Source organism: Falco biarmicus, chromosome 7 (genome assembly GCF_023638135.1).
Source record: "Falco biarmicus isolate bFalBia1 chromosome 7, bFalBia1.pri, whole genome shotgun sequence".
Taxonomy (NCBI): Eukaryota; Metazoa; Chordata; class Aves; order Falconiformes; family Falconidae; genus Falco; species Falco biarmicus.
The window spans coordinates 72,944,863-72,961,127 of NC_079294.1; the positions used below are offsets into that span (position 1 = coordinate 72,944,863).

General features: G+C 44.8%; 1 protein-coding gene across 7 annotated transcripts in view; it reads right to left on the reverse strand.

Annotated features, from left to right (window-relative positions):
* CSNK1G1 (casein kinase 1 gamma 1) overlaps window positions 1–16,265 on the reverse strand; it is a 108,208-nt gene that overhangs the window by 21,469 nt on the left and 70,474 nt on the right. For all 7 annotated transcript variants that reach the window (XM_056344861.1, XM_056344858.1, XM_056344859.1 and 4 more), the window contains 3 exons: window positions 10,546–10,697; window positions 2,688–2,922; window positions 458–543 (listed from right to left, as the gene is read on the reverse strand). In XM_056344861.1, the coding sequence (XP_056200836.1) occupies window positions 458–543; window positions 2,688–2,922; window positions 10,546–10,697 (473 nt within the window). The remainder of the gene's footprint in view (window positions 1–457; window positions 544–2,687; window positions 2,923–10,545; window positions 10,698–16,265) is intronic.

The window sequence follows — 16,265 nt, forward strand, 5'->3', positions numbered from 1 at the left end:
TAAGCACGGAGTGTCCAGTATCTCTGGAGGGAAGCCAAACTCAATACTGCCAGAAAACCAGTTTTTCAAGCCAAAGTCCATCTGCACATCTAAAACCATCAAACTGCTCCCGTTACAAACACTTTTCACAGATGCAGCTGGGGGATTGTGTGCCATAACTGGAATTTCATAAACAACCACTGTGTCCCAGTCACACTCCAGCTTGGGGCAGCTTCATATTTCAGCAAAGCTGCTCCAACAGCTCAACAGCTCTCTCTGCTGTCCCTGTCCCAGCTGCTCATCTGCCTCTGCTGCATCCTCCCTCCAGACTTGTACCAATTCAGCTAAGCTAAGGGCAACTCGAAGTGACAGGTAACAGTGTTTCTGGTTGGATTTTGCAAATGTTTCCCTACCAGATTCTCATTTGGGCATAGACCAGACAAAGTTTCAAAGGGCAAAAATTACAGCTCAAACCTACCTTCAATCCTTGCCAGGGCAGACTGCCTCGGAGGAAATACATAAACATATGGCCAAGAGCTTCCAAGTCGTCTCGACGACTTTGCTCTGAAACAGAAGAGATAATAAATTATTGCTGCGGCTGCAGAAATGGATCTGAGATCTGATCAGTAGCCACACTTATTTCCGAGATAAAAGTTATCACAGGGAAGTTCACTTGCTGTCCATAGCTGTGCAAAACCACTTGGAACTTGTTACAAAAAAGCATAAAACATGTAAAGATCAGCTAGAAAGCATGAGATAACACAGGAGCTGTAAGACATACTGCCCAGCCTTAGGTAGAATCGGTAAGAGGTGGAAGTATTAATCACAGAGGAATAATAAAATAAAGCAGCTCCACAGTCCTCTGGACTGCCAGTGCCCGATGGTGCACCTGTGATGTGGATCTGGATTATGTTATCTCCTCTAAACTACACAGGAACAGGCAGGGGACACTTGCAGGGAACTACCATGTTGCACAGTGCCAATCCTTTCCCAATTGCTTCTGCAGCTCATCACATCAGAGCAGCACAAACCCAGCTCCTTCTAGCACTGCTTTTCCTTGTGAAACACTTGCTGCTGTTGCCACGCAGATGTTATGATTATGAATGAAAAGGGGAAAAAAGGGACCTCAAGCCAAAGGAAAAAGCATCCTTAAAATAATGTACCAAAATGTATCAAAAACCCCAAGGGATGATACCAGACAGAACAACTAATCTGGAGCACAACTGCATGGGCCTGCCGCTGGGCTGGGCTGCACTGTGCGGACTTCAGTTCACTGGACTTGCAGACTGATTTGATGTAACCTCCTCTGCTCTGAATCTCCACCTGTAAGCAAATAACGTGCTCCACAGCCACAATCCAGAGCAGATCTAGTCATGCAGCCCACATGCTACGACAAACTGCGTGAGCTGTCCCTGATGCTGCAGCATCTGCAAGAGGAGAAAAAGGCAGTGCTTTGCACAGCATGACTCTCCTTCAAAAGTAGCAGCAAATTTCACTCTCAAAAGATGCTGGGGGTGAGAACATTCAGCAGAAGGGAACTGAGATGACAGTTCCTGCAGGTTACGCTCACATAGCTGTAAAAATGGGGGATGGGGGGGGGGGGGGGGCGGGCGGTAAGAGGCTGTCCTGGGTAATTTAATGCAATGATACAGATGAACTTCTTGGGAAGATGGCTGACTGCACTTGTCTTTCAGAAAAACTGTAATCAAACTCCTTTATTTTTAAATGTGAAGGGACTGACTCCACTTGGGCTGGCCTCACCAGCAAAGCATCAGCCCCACAAAACCCCTCTGGGCAGCGACAGCCCCCGCCACAGCCAGCAGCTAATCCTCCCCTCCTCAAATACATGCACCCAGAACAGAATCTTCCCCGGCATGAGCCACAGCATGAGCTGCAAAACCTGCACGGCAATGGCTCCTAAAGAAGGCACACAGTGTACTTCAAATGCAAGCACATCTTCCTTCCATATCCACCTGCAGAGCACACCCCCAGCACCAGCAGCTTCCGAGCCTGCTCCCACTGCAGCTTCTCATTCCTCCATCCTTTCCTGACCCTTCACCAGGTTTTCCAAAATGAGAAGTCGGGCTCATCCCTCCTTACTCCCCAAAGAAAGAGTGCTCTCCAAGAGACATGAAAGCCAGTGATGCCTTGATCTCATAGCTGGAAGGTTGCTCAAAGAAGGTTCAATTATCTTACTGCTCTTGTGAGTTTAAGTGAATATAAACATTTAATAAGTTTTTTTGCCTTTCAGCCACAGAAAGGTAATCTTCTGGTATGAAAGGCGGCAGTGAGGAGAGGAGATAAAGGCCAGGTTTAACATTAGTTAAATCATTAATTTTCTCCAACCAATTATTAGGTCAGGGAACATCCAACTCCTGACACCTGAAACTGGAAGGTATAGCTGTGCTATAATAATCTATTTGGTAATCATTTAGTGCAGCAATTACTACCCACCTACTTGTCTTTTATCAGTGTAGGGTTGCTACCAGTTATTTAGTTCCCAATAAAAACTGTAATTATGAGGCTTGCAACATTTCAGCTGTCTCAAATCCTCAAAAGGGGGGAAAAAAAAAGTCTCACAACTGAAAACAGCATCATGGCATTGAGAAGTTTACAAACAGCTCAAAGGGCACGAGAGACCCATAAGCCAAACTACTGTTGGAGGTCTACACAACTTGGCATGGCAAGCTCCTACCAACCACACAGACCTTTGCCAAGATGAGTGTTGATGGACATATATCTTGCCGTTCCAGTTAAGCTTTTGTGTTCCCTGTAAGGTATGTGTTTTTTGGTTTCCGGGTCAATGTACTCCTTTGCCAATCCAAAGTCTATGATGTGAATGACATGCTCTTTCTTATTGCCTTGCCGGCCAATAAGGAAGTTTTCTGGCTTGACGTCTCGGTAGATGAGGTTCTTTGAATGCACGTACTCCATTCGAGATATCTGCAAAACAACAAGTCATTTGTGAGCAGACCAGCTACCTCACTCCCCCAGCTAACAAGGCTACAAGGTTTTGTTAGCCCACCACTGAGCCTCAGCTCAGTGCTACCTCCCATTTCAGCTACTCTATGAGAAATGCAGCAACAGATGGAGTGAGTGAACTAAAGCTGCATTTCTGATCGGAGCTGGGTCATGTCCTCTGATGAAGTCTCGGAAAAGGAATTTGTCATCCCCTCCTTTCTCTGGCTACCTGACTTAATTCCTACAGAAGCTGCAAAGGCTGTTTCTGTAACGTTACCACCGGGACATAGCTTTTGGAAGGATGCCACAGGGAATTGCAGCAGACTTTTTGTATTGATTTTAAACATACTATACCAGTTACCAAGAGCTCTTCCCTTGCCCACAGCCTTCCCTTGTTGCTCTGTGTCTTACCACCTTCCTCCCTCAACTCATATGTTGTCTTAGACATGCCAAATTCTTCATGGAGGGGGATTTTTGGGCAGGCAGAAGCCTTAAGATCCTCAACACTGACTAAAGATAATAATTAACCTCATTGGTTGTCAACTAGGAATAGCTGGAATATTTTTCAGCTTTTGACTAACTTGGTTCTGGCAGTATTACTGAGAAGATAAAAGGGCAGGAACCCCGATTCCGACGCAAAGGAGGGCCATTTCCCCTTTAACAATGTACCTTATTATTCAGATGCTTATCATTAATATTGCTTTTGAAATGAAATATATTGCAGGTGAAGTCTGAATAGGTCACCAAGCAGTTCTCCTTTAAGTTCCTAACTTAATAGATGATTTCTAAGTGGAAATTACTCACAATTTCATTTAATTTATTCCCTTTTAATTTCCTTCTGAGGTTTTAAACAAAAACCTGTGAATTCCCATTTATAGCTGTCCTGGTCTGCAGCTGCCCTGCATGCTGTAGAGCATGGTGGCTTTTTTTAAGCAAGATGGTTCAATGGAAAGGTCATTTGAAGCTACCTGTCTGCATGCAGGCTTGCAACACAATGAAACCATTGCAAAGCTCCTGCAAACTCCAAATTTTGCACTAACAAGCATCTGTCCTGGTTTCAGCTGGGATGGAGTTCACTTTCTTCCTAGGTGCTAGTCAAGTGCTGTGTCTTGGCTATGATGTGAGGACAACGCTGATAACCGCACTGATGCTTTCATTTGTTGCTTGGGTGATGTTTATACTAAGTCAAGGATTTGTCTGTTCCTTGGGCCCTGCCAGCCAGAGGGCTGGGAGGGGGCACAAGAGACTGAAGGGACACAGCCAGGTCAGCTGCCCTGAAGCAGCCAAAGAGGTATTCCATACCGTGGGACGTCATGCTTGATATAGAAACTTGGAGGGTTAGCTGAGGGGGGATGGCTGCTCGGGGACTGGCTGGGCATCGGTCAGCGGGTGGTGAGCAGTTGTGCTGTGCATCCCTTGTTTTCCTTTCTCCCTTTTCCTTTGGATTTTATCCTTTTCCCTACCTTTCCATTATAACTATTATTATTATTATTCTTTCCTTTTTATTCTGTTTAAATTATTAAATTGTTCTTATCTTAACCCTTCATGCCCTATGTTGGGTGCCAAAAAAGGACTGTTGTGGTTTAACCCCAGCCGGCAACCAAGCACCACGCAGCCACTTGCTCCCCCCCAACCCGGAAGGGTGGGGAGGAGGATCGGAAAGGAATGCAAAACTCAAGGGTTGAGATAAGAACAATTTAATAACAATCTACAGAGCTAAGGGCCACACCACTGCGGTGGACCTCACAGTGTGATGCTATCGGATTCCGGGAGCACCTAAGCTGAGAGCCACCAGCTGGTGCCCCCCCCAAGGGAGCTCCCTGCAGGGAGTCATTAGTTCCTGAGCAGTTCTGCACTAGGTCGATACTGGCAGGACAGCTCCACAGCTCCCGCATGGGGCAGGATCCTGGAGTCTGGATCACCAAGCCAGCTCTTCCTCCAGCTGAGCAGCTGCCCAGGCAGCAGTAACCCCACATCAGTCCTTCCAGCCATTCTGCTTGCCTTGACCGTGAGCACCACTGGGCTGACAGACACTGACTGCTCTTTGGCTTCCCGCTCCGACTCCAGAAGCATTCTCAGCTGGCAAATCCAGACCTCTTTTTCTCTTTACAGACCCTGGATCCACACCTGGCTGAAAGCTCCATATGTGTGTGTCATCATCCTGCTCCCAGAGGTTTATCAGATGCCTTATTTTGAAGGAAAACCTACTACATTTCCACCACCACAAAAGAAGTTACAGGCAGGAGGGGGCAGCACTCCTTATGAAATAAAAAATGATGTGCAGAGAGAGGGCAGTAGACAGGAAAAAAATGACTGCAGGTGAATCAATCTTAAAAAACAGGACTGGCTCAAAGGCTTTTTCAAAGATGGTAACAGCACGTGTTGCCATTTCCCTCACCTCTAAGTAGTGATTTATTTCAATGTGCTGAGAAAATGGGTTTCACAGCTAACAGCCATTATTTCTAATCAATTACAGGATGATGCAGAACAGAGCAGATGCTCTGCACTTCAGCCATTCTTCACGCTTTGAATCACCTACAGGACACAGCAGCAGGTTGGAAGACAAAAAGGTATGTTGGGAGGCAATTCAAATCAAGATGCAACCCTTAAAACAGGAACAAAGTGTTTCCTTCCCTCTCAATACATAACAAACTTTCACACAGAGCCTGACTGGCTCATTTGTCCCTGCTACCAAAGAAGCTCAATTGTTGAAATGGTCAATAGCAATTACACAACCTGAAAAAAAGCCTATTTTTTTTGTTCCTTAAAAACTCACATCAAGCTGCATTGGCCAGGACAACAACTTGGACAGCAGAGATGTCAGATGAACCTATACACTCCAGCAGCACTTAAGAGATACTTATTTACCTGCCTCTTTTGCTTCACCACACACACACAGAGATGCTCTCAGATCTTTCATATTCCTTTTTCTTTACTTCCACCTGCCTGGATGCTTCATGATGTGCTGTTGGAGAGCTGTGCACAGCCAGTGATGGCTGAAAGACACTCCAAGTCAGAATGATGTTTGCCAGAGTAGTCTCCATGCTTTATTCACCCTGACAAGACACTCACCCTGCTTATGGCTGCTAGTGATGGGGGGCTGGTGACTATCTGTGCTGCATCACCCTTTCAGGCTTGCTGCCTGAGAAGAAACTAGCAGTGCTAGTGCAGCACAGCCTCGGCCTGACTCAAACCCATTGCACAGCTGAAGAAGAGGAGTTCCCACTCCAGAAATGTGCTGGATGCAGAGACACAGTGCCCACTCCTTTGTGTTTGAACCACAGGCTCAAATGTCTGTGCATTAATCCTACAGTCAGAGAACCCACTGCAAGGAGCTACAACTGTCAGAATTGCTTTTACACTGGAAAAACAGTCACTGTGAAGCAGTGTTAACATCTGCTCTGTTATTTTAACAGCAATAAAAACAGACTATGGCATTTTATTGTAGGGCACAGAAACACTAGGGGTGGATGGGAGACTCTGCTTGTAAATTAAAGCAGGATTTCCATGGCCATGGCCAGCCAAGTCCATCTTCAGAGCCACAAATCTCCATTTCAGTTGTCAGAGAAACCCCTAGAAGGGGAGAGTATCCCCTGGCACACCGCAGGACTCCTGCAGTGCAGCTGAGGAATGAGAGGATATTTGTGACATTTAACCAGATGACAAAGAAACCCATGCTTTTATTTTCCTTTCTTCTGCCAAGGAAGCAAGTGTAATAAACCCTTTTCCCCCAGAAAGGTAACTCTTAAGGATCTGATCTCGATGGCAATGTCATGTCTAGACCCTCTTGATAAATTTGAGCCCTTCTTCCACACGCCACCTGCTTGAATATAGATCAGATCAGCAGAGATAAAAAAATGCCTTCTGTTTAAAGGCTGTTTTGGTGTCTTTTATGAAAGACAATTTTGATGGGTCACCACTCAAAAAACCTTTTCACCATGACTTGGTCCAGACCTCAGCTGGAAGTATTTGCACAGTGCCTAGCACAATGGACCTTGCTTCTGACAGCAAGCACTTAAGCAAGGGTGAAAATAACATTTACTCCTGAAAAAACTGAGTTGTCAATGAGTATCACAGATGTTGGACCTGGCCAAGAGTGGAAAAGTTAAAGCCAGAATAAAAAAAACATTCTCCCCCAGCCCAAACACCAAGTCAGCTCTGCAAAGCCCTAAGATGCCTTCCAATTTATGGGCTTTAGGGAACGTTATTAGTGCAAGCATTTTTAATTGCCAGGCTTTGCTTCATTCAGGAACATCAACTGCTTGATCTATTCAGTTGCACAGAGAGGACGGAGGAAGCAGTTCCAGCGTGATGCTTGTAGCAGAGCAACATGAAACACTGGAGACACAGAAGTTACAGCAGTAACAGAGCTGGAAAACTTCCACCAGGGAAGGAAAACAGAGGACTCCTTCAATGCAGGTTTTCACTGAGAGGTATGAAATGGTGGTATTAGACCAAGAACATTTCTGATCTGGCTCAAGCTACGTTTGGTAAGCTGCTGCCACAGCTCTGAACACAAGGCACACTTACCAGAAAAATATGCAAGCCTAGTGACAAACCTGAGGGCTGTGTGGCTCATCCCCCTGCCAAGGCATGACCTTCCTACTGTGTCATCTCATCTGAACAGATTCCAGAATAGGGTCTTCTTCTTGAAGACTCATCCTTGTCTGGTCTCTATCTCCCTCATCCAGGAGTCGTCTTGATGTAAAACCATGTTTAAATTCTCCTACAATCATGAGCGACACTCCTTAAATCAATGACGATGTATTTGTTTCTCCTACAGGGCTTCTCTTTCTTCTAACATCTGTAGAATAAAAGGATCCGCCCCAGTCCTGAGATGCTGCTACCTGTCAAGGTAAGTAAGACCAGCCAAGCACATATGCTTATTAAAAGACACTTTTCAGGGATGCCTCTGGTTAAAAATTGACCACTGGACACAAAAAAAGGAGATCAAGTGCCACCACACTGCATCTGAAGTTCCTGCCTAGTTTTAGCATGCAGGACACATGTAGATGTGTCAGAGATGTACTGCAGCAGCAGTCAGGCTTAAGGAGGGAGAGCAGGGTGAAGGCAGCTAAACAGGACCTTGAAAGCAGCAGTTGGTGCTGTCAGGCTGAGCCTGCAGCAGGCAATGACAAGGAACCATGCAATGGCCGAGAAGGAACTAGATGCTCCGAAAGACATCAGGATCATCACAGGCAAGTGAGGGGAGAAAGATCTAAGGGACAAAGGGGTGGACACTTAACACCCCACTAGCTCAGGGCACCCTCGCTGCCAGTGTTGCTGCTCCAACAAGTGCAAAGACATCCATGGCAGATCCCTCTGGAGAGGATCAAACCTAAGGTGGGAGTGGCAATGCAAAGGTGACTCCCAGGACTGGGGTCATCTCCTGGGAACTCCCTGAGCTCCATGCTGCAGAGGGGCCTCCCAGACAAGTAGTACTGCTTTACCTTTGGGTGGTCTTCCTGGCCTTAAAAAAAGATATAATTTGATGGCATTTTGGGGAGAACCCAACCAGAGTAGCAGTTTTCTGCAACGTGCTAAGTTGTCCCTCACTCTCTACATCAGGGCAGGGTGCTCCTCTCTGCTGTCTGGGTGGTAACAGGCCACTCATGTTTTTGGAAGTCTCCCTGGATATTAGGCTTCATTAACAGGTGTGTCAAGCATCAAAGAAGAGAAACGCTGCTCATGCAATGCACTGGATTCTGGCAATGAAGTCTTATGTCTCCTCACGCCTGTGAGTAGAATTACAGTAGCTTAAGCAGGCTTGACTGCTCTTGCTTTTGACCAAAACATGATTTATGGAGGCAAACCAACTGAATATGACAGTCCAACTTCCCTTCTCTGATGTCTCTCTCACACTGGACTGTGACACAGTGACTGCAACAATTTAGCATAGGAACTAAGACAAATCCAAGACAATTCTCCCCAAAGCCTTGTGGTTGGAGTGAAGGGTTTTCATTGCAGTCAAGCAGTAAATGCCAGTCGCTTCAGAAAACATGTGTCCGAGGGCCAGGTGAGCCTTTCTCCCAGGAAACTTCCCAGGGAAGGAGACAGGGCACATCTGAAGATGCTAAATCTGTCTCCTTAAATGCTCCTAGGGCTTGGCAAAAGGCAGATGGACACTGCTGTGACCATCTTGATTTCCCCAGCAGTCATATGGGAATAAATTTACATCTCTACAACCAAAAGGTCACACAAACTACATCCAAGGTTTTGCCATCTGTTGCCACTTGATATAATCAAAAACAATACTATAAATTGTTTTTCCACTGATGAACACTCAAAGCCAACAAAACTAGACTGCTCAGCCATAGGAGGACAACTTCATGAACCCAATACCAAGCAGGCACTGTTCAAACTTTTGCATCTGTGACCTCAATTTTCCATTTGAGATTCTGCTGTGGCAAACTTCAGTTTATTTAGAAAGGATTGTGTTCCTCACTCCCTTACTATCTTCACTTTCCTTCGGCACTTCTATCCACTGATATGTTAACGTGAATATACAGTCCCAGCTCTGCTGTGCCACTCGGGTATCTGCAGATCACAGGTTGAAAACCAGAAAGCCAAACTGAAACAGTAACTGATTGGCCCTACTGACTTGTGGAAGTTCACTCACCACGTTTAGTACATTCAGTTTTCACATTGTCCACTTCTAATGCAAACACAAATCCAAGCTACCACTTTCAGCTTGGTTTCCTTTTCAGGCAAATTAGGGGCTCTGTGATGCTGCCCATAGATCTATTATTTTCTACCTGTTAGTCGTTTAAACACATTGGCCAATTTTTACCAAATTTGACAAAGGCAGAGACCTTGAATGCTGGTATTTTGGCTAAGGAGAGCTCAGCTCCCATTGCTCTGAGAGGTTTCAGTCCATAAGCAGCCTGGCAGCACCAAACCAGTAAAACTGGTAAGAGGGTGGGAGGGTGCTGTGCTCAATGTGTGCTGGGGAGCGGGTAAGTAATAAGATGTTCTGGGTGATGTCCAGAGGGAGGGAGCTCAGCTGGGGTAGATACTGGGGCAGGGGTGTGTAGGGGACACAGGACGCAAGTCCATAGGAATCCAGCTTCACTGGTTCTGCTACGCAAGGAGCAAGTTTGCTCATAAGCATAATTTAGCCTTCCTTTCATGAGGAAGTTTTTCTCAAACCTGAGAAGCTTTCTTTTATAAGAAAGATGGAGAGAGATTATTTTATCAAGGCCTGTAGGGACAGGACAAGGGGCAACGTTTTTAAACTGAAAGAGGGAAGGTTTAGGTTGGGCACAAGGAAGAAATTCTTCACTATGAGAACGGTGAGACACTGGAAGATGTCTCCCAGAGAAGCTGTGGATGCCCTATGACTCCAAGTGTTCAAGGCCAGGCTGGACAGGGCTTTGAGCAAGCTGAGCTAGTGAAAGTTGTCCCTGCCCATGGCAGGGGAGTTGGACTAGGTCTTTGAAGGTCTCTTCCAACCCAAACCATTCTGTGATTCTACAACGGAAGGAGATTCTCTCTCCAACCAACAGACATCCCCATGACCCCAACCTTCAGCTAACCCAGGACTGACATAAACATGAGTCGGCATCATGGGGGCTGCCGGGCAGAGCCCTGCCCACTGCTACTCACCAGCTGGATGGCTATCATTAATACCGTCTTCAAAGTGAACGTCCTATCACAGAGGTCAAATAAATCTTCCAAGCTAGGACCAAGCAGCTCTAGTACCATGGCGTTGTACTTTCCACACGGTCCGAAGTAATACACCTGGGGAAGCCCTTCAGCTGGAAGAATATGAAAACAATTGACATCAGTCAACAGGACAACGTTAATACCCTTCCTCCTGCCTGTAAATCTTTCACTGGGCAGAGCCTTTATTTTTACCTCTTGAGTGTCCTTTTTGTCTGATCTTGCCCAGCAAGCAAGTAAGTTTCAGCACACACTGTGAATGAACCGAAGGCCAAATCAGTGCAGGCTTTGCTGAGCTGCACCCTTGAATAGACAAATGGATTTCAAAGCAGTAACAGTACCACATGAAAGCACCTAGCTTTGGCAGCTTAAACACTTGGACTTATGGAACAAGACATGGAGTTCCCTACGTTGCACTAAACACCAGGCAGAGTACAACCCCAAATGTGGGCTGGCACTTGGTCTGAGCAGTTAGGAAGATGATAGCCCTTGCAGAAAATGAAGCATGTCCAAAAAAGGGCTGCTTTTTCAACCAAGATAATACATAGCCATCATTTTTCAGCACAAAGTTTATTCTTATTATACTCATGAGAAAGGAAAAAAAATAATCCCTTCATAAAAGGGAAAAGATTGAAATTTTGACCCATCTCCATGTAAAAATAAGCAATTCATAGTCATTAAGCATATGTGCGAACCATTTTGCTGTAAGTCGCACACAAAACTCTCAACACCCAACTGGCAGGAGCCAGAGCCTACCCTTCCCACCTAACAGCTCAGCAACAGATTTCTCAGCAAGAGTACGCAATATTTATACTCAGCTGACAGTGGCTTTTTGCATGGATTAGCTTTCTGAAAGGCACCAGAAGAAAAAACCAGTCTCACTGTCTGAACACTCACTGAGCTGCACAGCACTCCCTGAATTACCTTTTAGTCAAAAAGAAAAATCAGACCAGCTCACACAGGGAGGAATTCAGTGCAGGACCAACTGCAAATTTTTCTAATCAGCGTCTAGCACAGGTGCTTGGCATCCCTGCATCAGTATCCAGCTGCATAACACTTCTATTAAAAAACATATTTCCATTCTACATCTCATAAGCAGTTGCAAAACACAACGGAAGGGGTTTTTTTTGAAATATGGGGTTTTGTCCTATGTCAAAACAACACCTTTGCTTGAATACACAAAGATACAACGTGCTGCTATCCAGTGTAAAGTCTCAGCACAGGGAACACTACTATGTACACAGCCTATATTCAGACATATATATGTCAGACACACAGACACAGAGCTCTGTAAATTATATACCGTGGGACCTGAAATCATACTGATTATACATTTTACAGCCTGTTTCAAGTATATGCATACACCCCCCTATATTTACGTAACAGATCAATATTAAAAATAGCAAAAAACTTCACAAATTGCCAGACACCAGAACCAAATTGTTTGTATAACTGCAGTTTTGTACCTGCTCCACGGCGTGCTCAAGCAGCCTAGCCCAGCACAGGTCAAGGCAGTGGAACAGGGTAACACTACAGCTGGAGTGTGTCAGCAGCATAATTTTATGTCCTACTACAGATTTAATAAAGTCTCATTAATCCACCCAACAACACTCACAAACTTGCCAACAATACAATAAATGCAGCACTGAGATTAGTAAAGCTTAAATACTACAGAACTTATGCTCCCATGTATTACTCAAAAAGAACAAAATGCAGCTTGACAAAGATTACTGTAGGATGGTTTTAATCTCATTAACTCACATGCTTGGGGAATCATATTAGGTATCTGTCATCAGGATGCATTAAAGACATGTTACAGAGTACTGCAAGAATTCCCAGCCTAACTGGAGTTTTATATCCTATGTAAAACATTTACCCAACCTGGTCCTGGGAGGCTATTGTTCCTAACACAGCTTCATGTTTTAGGAAGCATTAACAGCAATTAAGTCCTCTAAGAAAACAGGATGGTCTGATACAGAAGCAATTCAGAAAGCCAAACAATGATGGGATGTGGTCCAGGCAGCTCCAAAACATTTTCAAATATCCCCAAATCAACATAAAAGATAATTTAATGCCATCAGCTTAGTGATGAAGGCTTGAGTAATTGCAATAGCTCTTGAAGTAACTCATGGTGAGCTGCTGAGTTTTCAGTAAAACCTGATGAGGACTTACCTACATAATTACCTCTAATACCAAGATCATCATCTCTACTTTTTAAGAGAATAAAAGAAGAATAGCAGGGAATAATAGAAGAGAATAACAGAATATGAGAAGTTTAAAAATGAGACCATTATAAATTCAAGACATAAATACAGTGAGTACTTGTACCACAATGTCTGCATCAGGGTAACAGTCTTGAAAAGTGCAAATCAGGAAGGAAACCACTCGGATTAGGAGTGTGCTAATTAAGGTATACAGGAGAATTAAGATTGCAGGAAGGCTCTTAAGGAAAGTGAAGAATCCTGTTCCCAGAGCAAGGGGAAAGGCATACATTTACAGCCTTACTTGGATAAAGAGACAACACTGCAATTAAAATTAAATTCCTACTGAGTATAAGAACTAGGAAGGTAAATTGCAGCAAGACTCAGAAGATGGGCATTTCATGCAGGGGAGGAAGGAACACAACTGTTTAGTGCTCTCTGGGGTCCCAGCGCCTTCAGTTAGCTTTACCCACGCAAAGCCTCATGAGTCGAGAGTGCCATTGGAGTACTCTTCTCAGCTTCAGAACTCAGGAGGGCTATGCTCTTGGTGGGAGCTCCTGCAAGATGAAGTTGTAGTGAAGAAAAAAGCATCCTAAGTGCCAGACTACAGAAGACATCATTAGTTTCAGGCATATTTTCAGGATTTGCTTTTTCTGTGAGGGTTTTCAGCAGCAACGCTGCCAGCTCTGCAGTCAGGAACTTACCTATGGGCTTCGCTAGAATAAAAACGCTGTTAACATGTATCTGATTTTCAGACCCAGGTACATCGCTCATGTATCCTGGACCTGAAAGAGCATTGCTGACAAGCCCTATGGAGCCTCCCAGCCCAAGGCAGGGCTCGTCAGGTCCACAGTAGTTAGTGAAATAAAGTTATGAGGGACATAGGGTAACACACCCTCAACTCACTCAACGTCACAAGTCAATATTTAGCATCTTTTCAGGAAGAGGCAAGGCTTGAAAGAGAAGTTGTAAACTTGATGTAAATATTAAAGGGTCCCTGTTGCCTGCAGGATCCAAGGAGGCAGATGAAGCTAGACGATTTTGAGGTGGTTCTCTTCAAACATGAGATACAGGCATCTCTGGACCCATTCTTCTTATAAACAGTAAAAAGGGTCAGCCTAGGAAAATCTGTATAAAATGTTATTTACTCACAGTCCATCTGCATAATTCATGATGTAGCTTGGCTCTATTCCAGCAACAAGCAATGTGTCCTGGTGTCACCAAGTCCATTGCCGTGGTGAACCACAGGAATCCACAAATATCATCAGTAGATCTGTAAATACTTAAGAAGGACATTGCCAACAAAAAAGACTGACTGAGGAAAAGGTATCTTTTGTCTCGGCTATCAAACTTGAGGTTTTTAACGGTGAGCAATTGTGTTGGCAGAGGACTGAAAAGGTCAAACAAAGCCATGGTGCTGTGAAGCAGTCTGTCCTAGATGTGCAGTTCCCAATTCAAAGAGTGCAGGATGAAAAGCCACAGGCAGAGCAGAGGTCTCATCTTGAGGATTCAGAGGTACAACTCAACACTTAAAACACAAATCCTCATCAGTTTAACACAATTAATGTACAAAATTGCATCTGAACAAGGAATTGTTCCATGGCATTAAACAACACACTAAGGAAAGAAAATATAGGCATGACACGTGCAGGTTCTCCTTTGGAGAAAAAGCAGCCTATTACAGTGGAGGCTGCTGCAAGCAAAAATCATCTGAATTTGCTTAACAGCTTTGGTCTTGCTGCCGAGTGATTTGGCTTGAGTACATGTAAAAGGCCCTGCTCCACCCTTGCTCTCGTGGAAAGTTTCTCACCCCAATAAACAGACTGATCACTGCACTGGAATACACAGGCAAATTCTGCTATTTCAGCAGTGCGATGTCTTGGAAAAAATTCAAGCTGAGCACAGCGAAAACCTAGCACAGCACTTAGGAGATTAAAGCATCGTGTCTGGAACAAGAGCAAATGCAGACATCAAAGCCAAAAACCCAAGACTTTGCTTCCACCACACTCCCAAGCAGCCACACGACTCTGGCCTCGGGTTTCCCAAGATGCTAAAACTCTCACTGCTCCTGCAGGCTGCCACCAAAAGGGACTGTCCCATCCTCACTGCACCCTCATCCATCCCACCACCTGCACATGCTCACATGGCTGAGCAATAAGCCAGATCAACCCCAAAAAAGCTTGTTATTTGCTTGAGCTGGAATGCAAGAACAGGAACAGGAATAAACAGCAGGACCACTGCTCTTGGAGAGTGCTTCATTTGAGCTGGATTAACACCAGGGAACTACGCCTTTCAGCAAATTTCCATTGCAAGACCAAGCATCCTGGCTGATTCAGGTAGAGCTGTCTTGCTGCCACACACTTTACAGCATGACTAATGGCCCTAGTAACTCATCAGACATCCAGCATACTCCAACAAGCCACATTAACGCAGGCATCAGATGCAGAAGCATACGAGGCAGTCCAAAGCCATTTCCAGGATTGGTTACGAGATGGTGACTGGCAGAGCCGTCAATCAAAGGTTATGCCCAAGGGAAATCTGCTTTTGCAGCATCTGCGCCACGTGGAAGGTGCAGAAAGAGGAAACCATCTGCTGTGGCAGAGAATACGTACTGATGCTCTGTATATGAGCATCATGACAGGCTATGAATAAACCTTGTGCAACAGTGAGCAGCCCAAAATACACCCAAGAGGAGATGAGGCAGCAAGTGCAGGAAGCTTCACGTGGCACCTGCAACAGTGGAGGCGCAAAAGCCAAGTCACTGTACATCAAATCGCCATGAGACAACCACAGCTTGTGAACACTGAACAATACTGGTGGCTTCTGAATCACCAGGTTTTTTTGCTCCCATGGGAAACCGGTTTCCACTGCCCTTAGATGTGGTGTGGCCAAATAAAGAGAAGCTGGTGTCTTCAATTTCAAGAAGAATAACAGAAGAATTTCATAACCTCTCTTCATGCAGCCTTCAAAGCTGAGCTCTACTGCAAAGGGGGGACACTCCTGAGGAACACCACATTAGATATTCAAAGACAGAGGGAGGGGGGAGCAGTCCAGCGTCAAACAAATAGCTGATGCTCAGTGCAAAACCACACTCTACATGAGCAGCAAGAACTATTCTTTGTAGAAATGGATGCAGAGACAGGACAGCAGCATTAGTGCACAAAAAGTTCTGTGTGCTTTAAGCAACACTGATGAATGGGATGTAGATTGTCACAAAATTCTCACTGAAAGCAGAAAGTTGATTTTTACAAATCACAAAACAAAAAAATGACATGATAAACAGCATAAACAGCAACTGTGTGAGAGCTGAACATCTATAGCTAAAACTAAACATGTTCCAAACAAATTAAACAAATTGCTTTAGAGTAGTCAACCCATGTAAGCTGATTACACTAATGAAGATCTACCCTTCTCTTAATTTTCAAATCAGAATAAAAACCTGGATGAAACAGAAGCTTTGCT